This window comes from Acinonyx jubatus, chromosome A3 (assembly GCF_027475565.1).
Source record: "Acinonyx jubatus isolate Ajub_Pintada_27869175 chromosome A3, VMU_Ajub_asm_v1.0, whole genome shotgun sequence".
NCBI classification, from domain to species: domain Eukaryota; kingdom Metazoa; phylum Chordata; class Mammalia; order Carnivora; family Felidae; genus Acinonyx; species Acinonyx jubatus.
The window spans coordinates 113,493,368-113,511,230 of NC_069388.1; the positions used below are offsets into that span (position 1 = coordinate 113,493,368).

The 17,863-nt window shown below is 36.3% G+C and overlaps 1 protein-coding gene across 9 annotated transcripts in view; it reads right to left on the reverse strand.

The window, feature by feature from the left end:
* Positions 1 to 17,863, reverse strand: part of LCLAT1 (lysocardiolipin acyltransferase 1) — a 266,085-nt gene that overhangs the window by 67,017 nt on the left and 181,205 nt on the right. For all 9 annotated transcript variants that reach the window (XM_053201048.1, XM_027033484.2, XM_053201051.1 and 6 more), the window contains 2 exons: positions 7,834 to 7,980; positions 1,910 to 2,026 (listed from right to left, as the gene is read on the reverse strand). In XM_053201048.1, the coding sequence (XP_053057023.1) occupies positions 1,910 to 2,026; positions 7,834 to 7,980 (264 nt within the window). The remainder of the gene's footprint in view (positions 1 to 1,909; positions 2,027 to 7,833; positions 7,981 to 17,863) is intronic.

Below are 17,863 nucleotides of genomic sequence, written 5' to 3' on the forward strand. Positions count from 1 at the left end.
TGTTAGCTGCTGTTACTATAATCACAATCCTATTTCTTTATTATTATTATAAGGTACAGATTCTATTCCACTTTTCTAACTGAAGTAAATAGAACCATCTAACCGTGTTTCTCTTTTTTCTGATATGGCGGGTGGGGGAATCAGTTGCCAGTTCTAGCAGGAAAAATTACACAGTGGTTGTCGACTAGTTCTCTGAGTGATGACTAAGTAACACACATTCCCCAAAGTTATAAATCAGCTTGCTTCTGAAATATTTTCCAGATCTCAGAACAGCGAGCTCTACAGATATATCCTTATCCACTATAAAATAATCTATTATCCTGCCTACATTTAGGAAGATCTTTTTTAGCAAAAGATGCGTTCCAACAGCATGCTTGCATTTACAGAGAAATCCAGTCGATGAATGTGTTCTATGATGTCAGAAATACCTTCAAAGAAATCATTAAATACTATAAGCTATCAGATTAGTAAGGACATAAAAAACACATTATTGAATAAGAAGGGTGAGCCTAAGCTGGATGCCACAGTTAAGTGGTACCACATATTAAAACAAAAACACACAAAAAACCATCGCCGCTTTAATGTCTTGGTGCCTCCCTGTCCGATTCTGTAGGCAGGAAAAACTGTGTTCTCCAGGAGCTTCACTGGGTAGATGGACACTTGCTATTCATATACAATATGGCCATCAAGCCCACAAGCCCGTTTCACATTACCTATGACCATAGAATTTCAAGAGCAAGCCAAACTAATAGGAACAACATTTTTGGTTTACTATCACAATGTAGTTTTGGATTGACTATACGTTTTTTTTAATCATGGGTATTTAGTTGGAAAGATGCTTCAGCCTGGCAGAGTTCATTAAGATTATACTTTGTACCTTAAAGCACATTAAACCCTAAAGGAACAACAATGATGCCATTAGGGAAAGATAAAAGAACTTTATACCTTTGCTTGTATGATGATTCAACATCTTTCATGTTAATCCACAAGCAGTTTTATGACAATGTAGCAATTATCAGATGAAGGTGATAATTTGTCACAGATGCCATCATCCTACAATATGGCTTGGTAGAAATCAGGGTGGAGAGCAGAAACACGTAAACAAGATTTTTCTTCTAGGTGACTGTGGGCTTCAAATCATTCTTGTAAAATCAGTAACACGTCAGCACGTTTCTGGATAGTTCCATTTCCATATACTTTCATAAATGTTATGTGTCTCTACACATGTATGTATCCATATACAAACGTACAAACATGCAGCAATAAGATGTACAATGGCTTTTATATAACAAATATAAAAATGTAAGCATTTAAATGGATGTGATATCATCAATGAATCACCTTGTCCTGATATGCCCTTCAACAGACACAACTCTTAAGGAAGTGTGAGGTAGAATTATGAGCTACAAAGTAGGAAGCAGAAGAATGAGGTTCTATCCCTGACTACAGAAATTTCCTAACCACCTGGAGGTCAGTTCAACTTAACTATAAAATGGAGGATGCAGTCAGTACTTGCCTTCCTACCAACCAGAATCATTTGTTGGAATGAGCGGAATAATGAATGCAAAAATACTTTATAAGGTATAAAGAAAATAGTGTAAGTGTTAAGATACTTTCAAGGTAGTTTTGCTACTTTGAGAAAAATTTAAAAAGAGAATGATAGTCTACTTGTATTATTTTCTGTTATTCCAAGAGAAGGAAACATTTTTTATAAGGTTATCTTTGATATTTGATAAAGAATATATACTAAGACATTTTAGTGCACGGGGTCAATTAGTATAAATGTGACAGTATCTTATACCTTGAAAAAAAAATATGAAAAAGTGCTTTGTAAATTCTAAAGGGCTACATACAAAGTTCAGCAACCGTTGCCACTTACATAAAAACACAGCCTTTTGATGGTGCTTACCTTCTCTTAGGCGGTCTACGACAAAAGTGAAGCCTGTAGTTCTTGGGTGTAAGACATATTCATATTTCTGAAGCCCATTCTTTTCAGCAAAATCATTACTTCGAGCTTTGCTGCTTTCTAAACAAAACAACAAACTGTTAGAAGCCATAAAATAAAGGAAGAGAAGTGAGATAAGGAAGCCCTGAAGGATTTCTTTGATGAAATGGCAGTTATTCCATCTGTAAATACTGAATATGGCATATTGAGTCAAATGAGAAGATACAAACACTGCAGTCCCTAACAAAGATCCTAGAGTTTGGGGAATTTTGAAATTTTTATAATAAGGTATTAAATAGGACTTGTTAGAATGTTTCCTGAAATTCATATTAAAATCTTTAAAATTCTTAAAGGGATTTCATAAAATAGTCAACATACAATGAAAACTGAGGTACAAATAAAATACTAACAAACCGAAATTTTCATAAAATAGTCCTTACATAACAAAAACTGAAATACCAAAAGAGGTTAATTAATAAAACTAAAATACTTTAAATAAACATAAGGACCTCTACACTCAGAAAAAAACAAGTAGTCAATATGCCAAATATATCAAATCAACATTTTTTTAGCCCAGTAATTTAGGGCTTCAATGCAAAGTGAAATCTCTGCCCTGCTCAGGCATAGAGCATGCTAATATTACTAACCAAAACCTCTCCCCAACAGAATGGGCACATGATTAGCACATCGTGTACAAACATCTGAACATGGTTTGGCTGAATATAGTTACAGAGTCAAGTATATGTTCCAGTTGTTGGCAAAAGTTGCTTTTTCCATTCCATGAGGTAACTTTATAAGTTCCAAGAAGAACCAAACCCATTATTCAGCAAATATATTTGGAAAAAGTAGTGTTCAGAAATTTGGCCTCAACTGCTGGGAGAGATCATGAAATACCTTCTGATGACAGCAGATGTTAGAATCCGCAACTCTCAGCTGCATCCTAAAATTTATAGACTATTCCAAGTCACAAGAAAAAAAACTTTCTCTATATAAACCCAACCTTCCTCGGAATAAATTTAAGATCACGGAGTCCTCAAACCTCAAAAACCATAGATGAATTCTTCAACATGACAATATTCAAAGAATACCCCTTTAAAGGTGTTACACTATTTTATAGTTGAAGAATCGAGTCAAAGAACTAATACCCACAGTCCCTAGCAAGACAAAAGTACAGGCTGGAAACATGAAAAGGAGTAAGCTCTTCTCACGTTCATTTGAGAATATCCTGGGCATGGGACTCCAAAATAGTTTTTGATAGACAGCTAGGAGGCCCTTCCATGGAATGAAGAGTCCCAGGGACACTACAAAGATGAGTAGTTAACTACTCTTCAGTTTCCTCTTCCGGTGCATCACAGACTCTGGGGATCGGAACTCTGTCATAGAATGGGAACACAAGTAGTTCTAAAAATGTAAGGTCACAACGTGGAGTAGTAGAGATAATCAGAGACACAAAGAGATTAGAGATGCAGATTTTTCCTTCCATCCCCACTTTATCTACCCAACCCCGGACTCTGAGTATTAGTAAGCATACCAGCCTCCCTCTTTCTGACCATAGCCTCCTGTCTCGTCAGCTCACTGCTGGTAACACTCCAGTGCCAGCCCTTCTTAGTCCTTACACTTGGGAGTTGACTACTGGCCACTCTGCATTCTCAAACTAGCCAGGCATGTTTCTACTTCAGGGTCTGTGCAGGTATTCCTTTCCCTGCCTGGAATGCCTTCCAGATACCTGCAAGGTTTTCTGCTTCATTCAATTAGTCTCTACTTTAAGAGAAATTTAACGGGCTTCTTTTGACAAACTTCTATAAAAGAGTACTCTATACCCTATCTATTCCTCTCCCTGTCCTTATCTTGCTTTATTTCTCTGCACAGCATTTATGAAGACTTGACATGTTTTTATTAACTGATTGGTTTTTTATTCTATCTTTCCTCATAGAATGTAAGCCTCATGAAAGTAGGGACTTTGTTTTGTGTATAAAACTTCATGTACTCACATTTCTTAAATGAAGAAGTTCTATGTACAAAGTGTTTAACTACATGAAATATTATAATTGTTAAAACACAGAAAAGCTTTTTTTTTTTTTTTCCAAATCACAGACACAGAACTCAAAATTACAGTATACCAGCTGTTATGGTTAATTTTATTTATCAAAGTGGCATAGCCAGGTTACCCGGACAGTTGGTCAAATATTATTCTAGATGTTTCTGTGAAGGTATTTTTCACGGAGATTAATATTTAAATCAGAAGACTTTGCATAAACAGATTACTTACTCTCCATAATATGGGTGAGCCATATCCAATCACTTACAGGCCTGAATAGAAAATGACTAACCTCCTCAAGCAAGAAAGAGGTCTGTCAGCAGACTGCCTCTGGACTTGAACTGCAGCTCCTCCCTGGGTCTCCAGCCTAACTTACCCTGTAGATTTTTGACTCGATAAACCTCCACTACCATGTGAGTCAGTTCCTTAAAATAAAGTCCCAATTCCCATCAAAACTTCTCTTCATCTCACTCTCTCGCTCTACACACACACACACACACACACACACACACACACACACACACACACCCTGTTGGTTCTGTTTTTCTGGACCCCAACTAATAAACCAATATAAAACTCCCCAACCTTTAAAACACATGTTTTGAAAGAATAAATAATGAAAGGAGAGATAATACCACATTAAGTGCAAAGAAAAGTGTAATTCCAGTTTCACCATTATTCAAAATTATATGTGTGTGCATATGCACATATATATGTGTATGTGTGTGTGACCAAATGACCAAAGCAATGGACCAAAATTACAATGGTGTTTGTTTGTGGGCAGTGATATTATAATAATTTTTGTGCTCTCTTCTATGTTTCTAAATTTCCCCAAATTCACATCTATCACTTCCATACGCAAGAAAAAAGTTATAACCAATAACATATAAAGATAAAATATATGTAAAGTTACATTTAAAAACACTAACTTGAAAATGTTGCAAGCCAGTTGGACTCTGAACTTAAGGTTATAAAACATTCCCTTCAGGCTTAAAAAAAAAACAACAAGTTTCAAGTTAACTGTGGTAACTAAAAACACCCTTGAATTAACAGACACTTTTTCAAAGACAATCATTATCTTATCTCAAAACTACATGTATAACCCTGTTAAAAAAAACTTCTGAAAGCTTCAGGACCTGTTTTCTCTAGCTTTTGTAAGCTGGCCTTAAAAAATGTAAATATCATTTTAACTTAAAAAATATACAACCACAACATGTAATGGTGGGCAGAACCCTGAAAATAAGCAACTAGATGTTAAGTTCATCACATAAAAGAGACACCTGAGAACAAATACAGACTGAAAAAAGTTTTAAATATATACTTCATAGGCTCTGAAGATCTAACATATAAGCATTTTAACACTAATATACCATAAAGTCACACCAATCCAGAAGCTTTTTTTCCTTTAGCTTTTAATGACTAACTTCTAGAGCTGCCATTCTTTAATGTACATTTTGGCACTTGCAAATATAAACCAATCTATCACTTCAGTAAATATGGCTGATACCTTTTATAATATTTTATAATATGGCTGATATTTCAACACTGAAATATATTCTACATTCTTTTTTTTTAAAGTTTATTTATTTTGAAAGAGAGAGAGAGCAAGCATGAGCGAAGGAGGGGCGGAGAGAGGAGAATCCCAAGCAGGTTCCACGCTGGCAGTGCAAAGCCCGATGTGGGGCTCTATCTCACAAACCGTGAGATCATGACCTGAGCCGAGAGAGTTGGATGCTTAACTGACTGAGCCACCCAGGCACCCCAAAGTATTAACTATTATAAGATTTAAATATGGCTATGTGTCCATGGTAATTTCCTAATGATAGTTCAGTTCTGGGAATCAATTAATCTACAAGCTACAATACATTTTCAAGCTTCAATGATATGTATCCAATATTATCCTCAGTATTATTCTCTGTGATCCAACTACTTTTAGAATTTTAACTATAAAAATCAAACCTATATAGTAAGCATATATTAGTACACTAGTACATAATACTACTGAATAAAAATTGCCATGGTTCACTTAGCTCCATCCAAACAGGTAAGTCCAAGATCTCTTCCGTGGTATCAACGGTGAATGTTTCCCAAAATATCTGAATTTTCCTCATTAACATATTATGGCTTAGTCACCCATTCACTTAAATAGTTGTATAAAATATATTTTTCATCTTGAACTCTCTTTGTAGGTACTGGGTTCCACAAATTATTATGTCCACATAATGAATTAGTATGTTCATTTACATCTTCTCCCCTCTTAAGCTCTAAAAGTTGCCCTTCTCAGTAGCTCTTAAGTTGCCTCGATCTGGTCTTGAAGATTTGGAAGACAAGTTCATGTACTGTCTCTCCATACTATTTGTGAGTTTTAGACTTTAGTTTGTCTTCTCTCATACAGCAGACCTTCATCGACTGGATCCTTCCCAAATTCTACTGTATCTTTTTTGAAGTAGCCAGGTTATTAACAGCTTTAAAATTTTGCTCTTTTGAGTCGGATTCTATAGAACTGCTTCCTGTCCAAGCTTACCCACCCTGCCAATATTCAACCACAACAGTTCTTCTGTCTTAAATGCTAGACTGCAGTAGGTGGCTTCATCTGCAAAAATGATCTGTGCCTTAAAAAGTGTGAGAACCACTGATCTGGAAGAATAAAAGACTATTTTGTTTTTAATCTTGTAAAGAACTCCTTGAGATCCACTGGTATTCTTGGCCCATGCATATAGTTTAATAACTGGGAAGGCACAAAAGTCCTAAATATATCCTCCTGTGTCCCCCTCCACAAATCTGTGGTAGCTGAATTTTCTTGAGGACAGGGCAAAGCCTTTCCTGCTTATAGTAGGGATAAAGCTTTAAAATACCCAGAGAAAGGGGCACCTGGGTGGCTCAGTCAGTTAGGTGTCCGACTTCAGCTCAGGTCATGATCTCACAGTTTGTGAGTTCAAGCCCCGTGTCAGACTCTGTGCTGACAGCTCAGAACCTGGAGCCTGCTTCTGATTCTGTGTCTCCTTCTCTCTCTGCCCCGCCCATGCTCACGCTCTGTCTCTCTCTCTCTCTCTCTCCCCCCCACCCCAAAAATAAACATTATAAAAAATTTTTAAGAAATGCCCAGAAAAAGGCAACATAATAACTTAAATCAACAATAAATGAATGGGTTACATCATATGTTTTTCTTAGGAAAAAAAGAAGTTGAGAAAGAAGGGCTTGATGGATAAATATGTATATATCTTGAAAGAGGACAGAGAATATATAGAACAGGAAGGGGATTTTAAAATTAGCCTTTATTCTTAACATTTCATTGGCTATTTGGGTTTGTGTGTGTGTGTGTGTACACAGTGGTTCCATACAAACCATATACAATTATATAAAAAGCTGATACATGAAATATATAGTGAGACTTAAAACATAAAGCTTGGGGCACCTGGGTTGCTTAAGTGTCTTGACTCTTGATTTCAGCTCAGGTCATCCCAGAGTCTTGAGATCAAGCCCCACACTGGGCTCCACACTAAGTGTAGAGACTGCTTAAAATGCTCTCTCTCTCTTTGCCTCTGACCCTCTCCCCTACTCACGCTCTCTCTAAAATAAATACTGTAATTAAAAATAAAATAAAAATATAAAGCTCTAGGATGGCAAGTAGGAACAGTAATGGCCTCTTGAAGTTGCCCATCATAGATTCTATGGTCTGGAAACCAGGAATTCTAGGTTCTGACGTGCTACTGATGAACTGAGTGAGTGATCTTAGTGGCGGGCCATTAATCTTCGTTCAGTTGCTTCATGTGAGGAATAAGTTTAGACTAAATGATTTCTAAGTTCCTTCATGTTTTAAAATTCTGTGATCTAATCCTAGGTTACTTACCTGTGAGATCAGTCCCTTCTGGAAATATGAGGAGTTGAAGTGGTTCATGGATATCACAAAAATAATCAATCATGTCTTCAAAATGGCTCTTGTCATCCTTCCATTTCCTATGAATGAAGATATAGGCAGCAGCCTGCATGGCCCAACCTAGAATCAATTTAACAAGTATTTACATACAATTTTATTACCAATATCCACACAGTATTGAGTATTTCAATTTTTTTTTTTTACTATGGATTAGTTACTATCCTAATCACCTCACGATATACCTTGGGTTAAATAACACCTATACCAGAGAATAGTCTTAAAGGGTTTGCAAAATTCTCAAAAACTTTTTTTCAAGCCAAGCCTAGCTATTAAAATAGCAAGGAAAAAAACTTTCCTAATATTTACCAGTACATCATCCAAAGTTTTAACAATCCTAACCAGACATTTTAACCAAGGTACCTACAAGAGATATACAACAATATGTTTAAAACAGTAAGCAAAGGATTGTTCTCAAGTCATGTATACAAGCATTCTCTTTCATATTTCCCATTCTGTACCAGTCAGTCTCTAAATTCAACTATTTTCAATGCTGGCCACTTCTTTAGATTTTATTGAAAAGACAAAATGTGTAATGGGTACTAAACACACTAACCAGAATATACACTGTGATCACAATCCCTTTACACTTAGGGCGAATCAACCTTGCTACCAAAGAGGTAGCCAGCCTTGGACGAGCCATGTTTTACCTAACTAGCCATCCCTTCCTGGCCAGAAATGACTAAAACTAGTGTGGTAAATAGCTGACTTAAGGCAGCCAATCTATAGCCTGTTCAATAGTCTATGAAGCACGAAACACTTGGCCCAAACACAGTAACTCTCATGGACAATCAAATGTTCTCTCTCAGAATTTTACCTGAGACCATGGAGAAAAAGCACTGGCAATATAAAGGTAAATGGATGGATAAAAAAGCAGATACTATGACAGTAGCAGCTGAGGGAAAATAAACATTGCACACTGTAGTACAGATCTAAAAATCTTGCTGAAGTGCCTAAAGTTGATTGTAATCCAGAGCAGAAGACAGTTTTAGTCTCCACAAGCTGGCCAGTCTATGGATCCACCTCTTGGGTGTCCGTAGGAGTCCATCTCCCTTACAGCCACGTGTATCTTTGCAGTCAGTGGTAGTTCCTTGCAAACAAAGAACACGACTAAAACGATAGTTTTAAAACACCATTTGGTAAAGACAGTGGCACCCTGGGAATATATAAAAGGATCATTAAGTCATTTGTTAATGATTTTAAAAACCATAAGACTCTTTGGTTTGAATAAGTCCGAGCTAGAATACTGAAGTCTACAAATATAAATGAACACACACCCAACAACCCACTTCAGTGTAGGTCTTGCTGCTGTACTCCCAATTATTAGTCACGCACTGTACTGTCAGTCATATCCATCAGTACTGGACTTGATCCCATCATCTCTCCTCCTTCACCCGAGGACACCGAGGCCCACAGTGTAGCGCCTTTCGGCAGTGTAGCTCTGGACTGAGATTGCCCGGGTTAGAACCACAGCTCTACCACAAAAGAGCTGTTCAGTCTTTGTCCCTCACTGACCCCAAATGTCAAAATGAGCATAATGCCATGATAGTATGTACCGAATAGGGATTATTGTAAGAACTAAGACTTATCACAAACTGCCAATAAATAATAGCTATTATCATTATTGTGATTACGAAGTTATAATAATACTAAGAATATTATATCAAGGAACATAAAAATGTAACAAGTTCCTATTCACAATATCAAAACAAAAATGATTTAACGGTCAGTTATATGAATATGCCACAACTTATACTCTTGAGGGAGAGATTCTTAGCTATTAGGAATAAAGTTAATATGGATATTCTTGTATCTTTTGTCAAACGCAAGCACTAAGTTCTATAGAGTTGAGTACTCAGGAGTGAAGCAGCTTCATCGCAGGATTTACGTATGCCCAGCTTCAGTAGACAGCATGTTTTCGAAGTGATTGTACCAACTGACACTCCCACGGCAATGTATGAGTGCTCTACCTGCTCTATTAATGGCCTCAGCAACTCTAGGTCTTATAGGTCCTTCTAATTTTAGCCCTTCTAATCCAGGTACAGTGGTTTGAGCTTGAATTTCTCTTATGATTAATGACAGTGACAGCCTTTTCATATGCAAGTCTTCGATGTCTTTGTGAAGTGCTTCTCCAAACTTTTTGCACACACATACACAGTAACTCTATATAACTCTAGGTTTCAAAGATGCAATATGCCAAATATCATCCCTCAATCTGTAGCTTGCATTTTCTCTCCCTTAACGGTGTCTTGTTATGCACCTAACATCTAACACTAATGAAGCCCAATTTACAAATCTTTTCCTTGTGGCTGGTGCTTGTAGTGCATCATTTAAGAAATTTTTGCCTGCTCCAAAGTTGTGAAGACATTATTCCACGTATTCTTCTAGAAGCTCTACTGTTTTAACTTTCACATTTTGGTTTATAATCCATCTCAAATGAATTTTTATATATCATGTGAAGTAGTAGCAGTATAGGTCCTATTTTCCATATGGATATTCAAATGACAAGTATTGAAAGGACCATGAGATCATTAAATAATAAAATATTTAAAAAGCATTACACAATAAATGAAAACCTATTACTATAAAAAAAAAGTATCAAACAAGATAAAAGTATATAGATTCAAACAAGAAATATGTCTTTATTACCACATCTTTCAACCTGGTCCACCTTCATAATTTGTTTTATAATCACAGCTAATAGTTTGATGTGACTTATTCTACATTTAAAAAATTCATTACATGTATGATTGGGGTTTTAAAAAAACACTTAAGAGTCATACCTTGTATACTGTTCTGTGATTTCCTTTTTTTCATTTAACGTGTCTATACATATGGATCTACTTCATTTTTTAATACCTGCACTGTATTCTCTACTAGTGTTTCTCAAACCAGTTTTAATTTTAATTCCTTAACCATTATTGACTAACAGTTTCGTAAAATACAATAAAATGAATTACTAGGGCAACGATCACACACTTGGAAGTTATAACAATGTCACGACACTCTAAAAATTCCCACCTACTATTCTTCCCTGTTTATGTCCTTATCTCATAGTGGACCAGCCAGAGTTTGCTAACAGTCACTGTTACAAGAATCACACTTTAAGTAACACTGTTCTGTGCAGATATACCATGATCTACTAACCTATTAGCATTTAGGATATACCCAATCTGAGAATCTGTCTTTACTAGAAAAGTTTACTCCATTCACATTTATTAGGGGAACTGCTGTTTCTTTTCCTGACACTTATGTTTCATGTGTGTTGGGCTTTGATTTCTTGCCCACCTCTCTCCCCTTTTCTGTCTTTAGCTGAAATTACTAAGTTTTCTCAGCCTCCTTCCTTTGTTCTCTGATGCAGAGGTCAGCAAATTATGGACCAAATCCAGCCCACTGTCTTTGAATGGCACACAATCCAAGAATATTTTAGAAGATACGAAAAATACACCAAATTCAAATTTCACATTAATGAACAAAGTTTGATTGGAGCTCAGCCATACCCATTTATTTATATAGATTATCCATGGCCGCTTCTGTGCTGCGGGGCTGAGTCAAACAGGTGCAGCAGAGACAGTACTGCCCACAACGCCTGAAATAATTTTACTATCTAGCCCTTTATGAAACAGTTTGCTAACTCCTACTCCAGTGATTTGGAAACTGTATACTCTATTTTGTTCTTTTAATGGTCATCAAAGTTTTTTCAACTTTCTATTTTTGACAAACATTTAAACTTCTATAATTATATCAACATTGAGTCAAACAATAATGCTCTCCAAACAAAAAAGTATGTTTTCCTCTTGTCCCTTTTCCAAAATTTGTATAAATCATCTACTAGTTCTCCAAAGTTGCTATTACTAACACATTCCTTATGCTTCACAGAAACAATTTTTTTTTCATGGAAACAATTTTAATTACTTAGACCTGACTCAAGTTCACTGGCTTCCCTGCTTATCACTGGTTCTTTTATCTTATGTGCTTGTTAGTCCTCCTGAAGGAATTTCTTTCAATAAATGTTTGACTCTTTGCATTCCTAAAATGTATTTATTTGTCCTCAACTTTTTGGAGGGTAGTTTCGCTAAACACAAAACTTGAAATTCCAAATCATTTTCCCCTGAGAATTTTAAAGCTTTTTTCCCCACACTCTTCCATCATCTAATATGGCTTGTGAGAAACTGGACATCAATCTGATTTGTGGAGATAACCAAATTTTCCCCTCTGGAAGCTTTCATGATTTCCTCTTTATTCTTAGTTTTATGAAATATGACCTGTATGAGTCTAGGTGAGGCATGTTTTCATTAGTGTCTGCCCAGCAGTCATTACATTCCTCCAATATGAGTCTTTAACACTGGGACTGTTCTTTTCGATATTTAAGAAGATACACTTTTCTCCTCTTCATTCTCTCAAACTTTCCCTCTGGAATTTCTGTTAGCTAGATGTTAACTTCTGGACTCATCTTCTCCTACTTTTCATCTCCTTTCAATTGACATTGTGCTCAAGGAAAATCCAATCCATTGGTTTCATCATCTACCTTACTAGTCTGATTTTATCTGGCCTACTTACTGAGTTTATTTCAGCAATTGCCTCTTTAATTTTTAAGACTTACAGTTGGTTCTTTCTATAGCAGCCAATTATTTTGGACAAACAGCAAAATATAGAAGCTATGACAAATAAGAAGAGTAATAATTTTAATAAAACTGCTCACTGAATGATTGCCATGTGCCCGATATTATTCTAAGCTGAATTGTTAATTCTCAAGACAACCCTATGAATTAGGTAAAATTATTATCCTATTTTATGGATAAGGAAACTGAGGCATACTGAAACTCAAAGAGCTAATCAGTGGTTAAAACCAAGTTTCAGACAGAGACAATCTGGCTCCATAGCTGATGTTTTCAACCAGTGTGCTAAACAGTCTCTCTGCAATATATACTTAAATCTCTTTAAAGGTATTAGGTAAATAAACATAGTTTAAGTTCTTCTAGGAGAATTATATATTCCTCAGAGGTTAGACTTCCCATTTTTTTTTTAGTACTAGACTCTCTTTAATGCTGTGCATTTTCCTCAAATTTCAATTCTAAACTGTCTTCAAATTTATAAAGGATGTTCTAGACTGAATGATACTGACAGGTAAAATGTATTTCTCCAAACCAAGTGAGAATATCTGTTGCTCCCTTGGGGAAAGGGAGCTGTAGCAAGACTTCTGGGGCTGTGCCATGAAACTTGTCTGATGGCCTGTATATGTCTCAGAAATCCCAGAAAGGGAAGTAAAATGGATTCATCAGTCAGGTTCTTGGACCTTTCTCCTCTGAAGATGGGATTATTCTTCTCCTTTGTGCCTTCGCCTTCTCAAATCCATTTGTACATCACTAATGCTTCTGAATCTTTTCTACTCCCTTAAGCTTGAACGTTTTTCTCCCTTTCATAAGAATCATAGGAACAATCTTGTGAATTTTTTCCCCCATGTCATTGCCATCAATGTATACTTTGTGCTTAAAGCAATATCCACAGTTTTAACATTCTGGAGATCCTCAAACATACATTTTTATGACATTTACTTCACATGTCTATGGCTAGATAAATAACAGTACAATTGATCGTGTCATCTGAAATTAGTCTGTATTACTTGTTTTTTTCATACTTTTCCATTGGAGGGCATTCCATCCATCACCTGAATTTCTCAGACAAGGATTGGGAGTCTGGCAGGTTTATAAAGACAGATTTTGTGCATGCTGGCATGGCTCCTTCTGTCTTCCTTCTAAAACCCCATTTATGTTATCAGCATTGCCTTCTCTTTCTCAAAGCAGACAAGAGTAATCCCCAAGCATACTCTATTGTCAAAAACCACTGTATAATTTTAGAAACTGGTTTTCCTTGGCTTAAATTCTCTTTTATCAAATTTCAGAGTTGTATTAAAAAAAAATGAATTGAGTGGATTTTTAACATCATGCACTCTTTCTGATTAAAAAAAAAGCTCTTTACACATTTTTTTTCCCTTTTTTCCACTTCAATGCGGATACAGTTAAGGGAATCATAAAAACATCTGCACTACTCACCTAGTCCTATGAAAACTGAACTTCAAAGATAAATTAATCTGATGTATCACTGTTGTCCATGTATTCATTAATTCATTATGGTATCTACTATGAGACTATAAATGTGACACCAAAAACAACATGGAAGAGACAAATTGTTCTCTTCATTACATCTTCAATCCTAAGGGAATGCTATCCACAGGCATCTAATACATGAGAATGAGTGATATAAACAGATGCAAATTTTTGTACAAACTTACAACAGTCATGAGCAAATACTGTATTTACTGAGGGTGCAGTTATGCACAATGATAATTTACATATAAATCCAGAACAAGTAATTATTTCTCAGAATTTCAACTTTGGTCAGGGTGTTAAATGCTACACAAAGTTAGGGAAGCCCTATCTTCTTTGAACTCAACATTTTATATTAGGTAATGCTGTCTACATCCCTCTCATAAGCTGCTTAACTTGCAAGATAAAAACCAGCCTTACTGCAAATTTCACAGACTCCACAAAGAGATTAACCTAGCTACCTGCAGAGAGTAGGATGTCGTGCTTGACACTAAGGAAACACCTACCGATGGCTTTTGGTTGGCGAGATAAGGCTCCTTGCTTATAATTTGTGGGTTCACACTAGTGTGGGACTAAAATCTGTCTTTCATACTGGGTAAGATTTCCTAGATGAACTGACATCTAAGAAGCCCACTGCTGTGCAACATGAATTCCTAAGTGAAGTACATTACTAGTTCTGTACACTGAGAAGAACAACTAGCATGTGATAGGCAGAATAATGTCCCCACAAAATAGGTCTATCCTCATTCCCAGACCTGTGAGTATGTGACATGGCAAAAAAGAATCAGCTGAACTTAAGATAGGAAGATTATCCTGGATTAGCCTACTGGACCCAATGCAATCAGAGGGGTCCTTAAAAGTGGGAGAGGGAAGCAGGAAAAGACTAATGTAAGCAAGAGGGATGTGACCAGTCTTTGTTGGCTTTAAAAGTGGAGAAAGGGGGACAAGCACAAGGGACTGAGTGTCCAATTAAAGCTGGAAAAATCAAGGAAACCGATTCTATACAAAAGCCTACAGAAAGAAACCAGTCCTGCCAATGCCTTGATTTTAGCCCAAACAGAGTCACCTCAGACTGGTAACCTCCATAACTGTGAGGTGATAAATGTGTGTTGTTTAAGCCACTCCACTCACAGTACAAGCACTAATAGGAAACTAATACAGAGCACAATCAGGGCCAAGATCTCAGTTTTTAATAGCATTCATTAAGAAATGGAACTAGGATTCCTTAGAGAAATGTGGAGTCCAGGGCTGGGGAGGGAAAACACAAGAATCTTATACCACTAGAAAGTGAAAAGTTAAAAAAAAAAGGTTAAAAAAAAAGAAAAAAAAAAAAGACGGAGGCCCAAAAAGACACAAACGCCAACCTCCAAGATATTCCACAGGACAAAGCCATACAATGTCAACAACACTGTAATAAATAATACGAAATTATAACCCAAAGGAAAAAATATCAACAAGTTCATATTGGTATAATTAAATGACTGAATAAATAAATAAATGAGAAGGGACAAATCTTCCTTACAGAATTACAAATAAAATATGTAGACACTCCTCACTGCAGGAGGTAAAGTTCAATACCCACTCCCTCCCAGCCCTTGTATGTGGGCTGCTGTTAGTGAATAAACATATATAAAAAGGGGGAGAAAACAGAAACTTTATGGTGGAGAAACCTGGCAGGCACCACCTTAAGCCAAATGATTACAATTAACAGCACCAGTGATAAGCCATGTTGATATCATGGACCTCCCTGCTAAAATGAGAAGAGCACTTTATCTCCATGGTGCTTTTGCCTCTAACCCATAGCCCCCATCTAATCATGAGAAGATATACAAACTCAAATTGAAGAACATTCTACAAAGTATGCAACCAGTACTTGTCAAAAGCACCAAAATAAAGAGAGACTGCCACTGAATGGAGACTAAGGAAACATGGTGACCAGAAGAAAGGACAGGATCCTCAACTGGCTCCTGGCACAGAAGGACATCTGAAATCCGAATGAGATCTGTAGTTAATGGGATTGTACCCTCTTCTTTTGACACATGTCCTAAAGAAGCTAGGTGAAGAGAAACATTTTTTGTACTATCTTTGCAAGTTTTCTATAAATCTAAAATTATTCCATATAAAAAGGTGTTTAAGAATCAGCTATTAGTTGATCCAAATTTTTGCTTGATTAAAAATATATATATAAACAACCACTGCTTTGCATTCTAAACTCGGAGACCTTAATATTCTTACTTGGGATTCGTTTACCATTTACTTGACTATAATAGTTAAAAGATTATCAGTAATAACATTTCTAAGATATAGTTTTGGCATTATTTGTACCGTGGAGGAACATTTCTAATTCTTGGCTACATCATATGTCCCTGCCTGGTGTTCATTACACAATGGTGTAACACTCAGAAATATCTGACTGCAAGCACAAGGAAAATGTTTTCTGTAAGATTTATGATAAGGAATAAGAAAAAAAAAAACAGTTTTTTTAAAACTCCCCTAATAATGACATATATAATAAATCTAACAGCCAATTCATTTTTTCCTCAGTATTGCAATGCTGCCTTTCTCATAATAAAAAATAAATAAAATTTCAATTTAGAGAGCCCTCTCTTAGCCACAAGTGAAAGGACAGCTGAAGGCACTGCAGTCCAGTTCTCTAGACATTAAGGTCAGGGTCCATGGGGTCCACTGGGGCCATCTCTCCTATCTTTTTACTATTATTATAAAGTACTCTTTTCAAAGTTGGCTCAAACTGATCACTGAAAGATTTATTTTGTTTGTGCTTCTCCACTAAATGCAAAACAGACACAAGACCCTAAAGCTCCCCCCTAATTCTTCCACTGCTCTATCCTAAAAATCACCCTGTCATAAAAGCATTCTTTTTAGATAATTTTTAGAATCTACTTATTAATTTAAGCAAAGGAATCCCTTCATTTTCAGTAGGCATAGGGGTACTGAAAAGCCTAGAATCAAAACACGCTTCATAAGTTCGTATTTGGGAGGCCAAGCAGCCTGAAGCAATGCAAATCTGACTGGGATATTAGAGATGGTACACATCTCTAATTGGGATACCCAATTGAGGTAACCAATTGTATTAACTTCAGTAAGTGATTGCTTGGATGGCCTTAAAGCCCAGAGCAGTTTCTCCCACCCCAAAGAAACTATAAACTTCCATACAGCTCAGGCTTTAAATTTTGTTAAGAAGTAAACTAACAAATTCAAAAGCTTCATTTAAATTACTTAGATCTCAAGACAATCCTAAAAAGTTACTTAGTTTTCAGTATAATCCTAGAAAGAAGTATAATCCTGGTATATAGCCTGGCACATGACTTAACTGAACTGAACCTTTGTTCCCAATGGGTTTCCCTCCCTCCCTGACCACCCCCCGCCCCCGCCCCCGCCAAAAAAAGGCATCAAAACTCATCTCAGCCAAGTAACTCTGGCAACTGAAACTATAAAATCAACAATTACAAGAACTTATTTTGCAACTAGAACTGCTAAGATGAAACTGATCTTTGCTTTGTATCTGAAAAGACACAGATCTGAATGTGATATCTAGCCATAGAACTAAAAGGTTTAATATACTGTACTATATTTCATTTGATGGTTTTCATAAAGATTTTGATTCATGATAAGCATTGAATAAAATGTACTGAATGAGTAAATCAATCATTGGATATTTTTCTTTAGAGCGTGGTGAAATGGGGAAAGCAAATTTTTGGCCATGAATGACAGAATACTAATCTGGAAGTCATATAAACAATCTGGATTTATGTTTCTTACATAAAATAAAGCTGGCCCCAAGGCTGGTTCGGAGGCCAGGCTCTCGTATTCTACTCCTC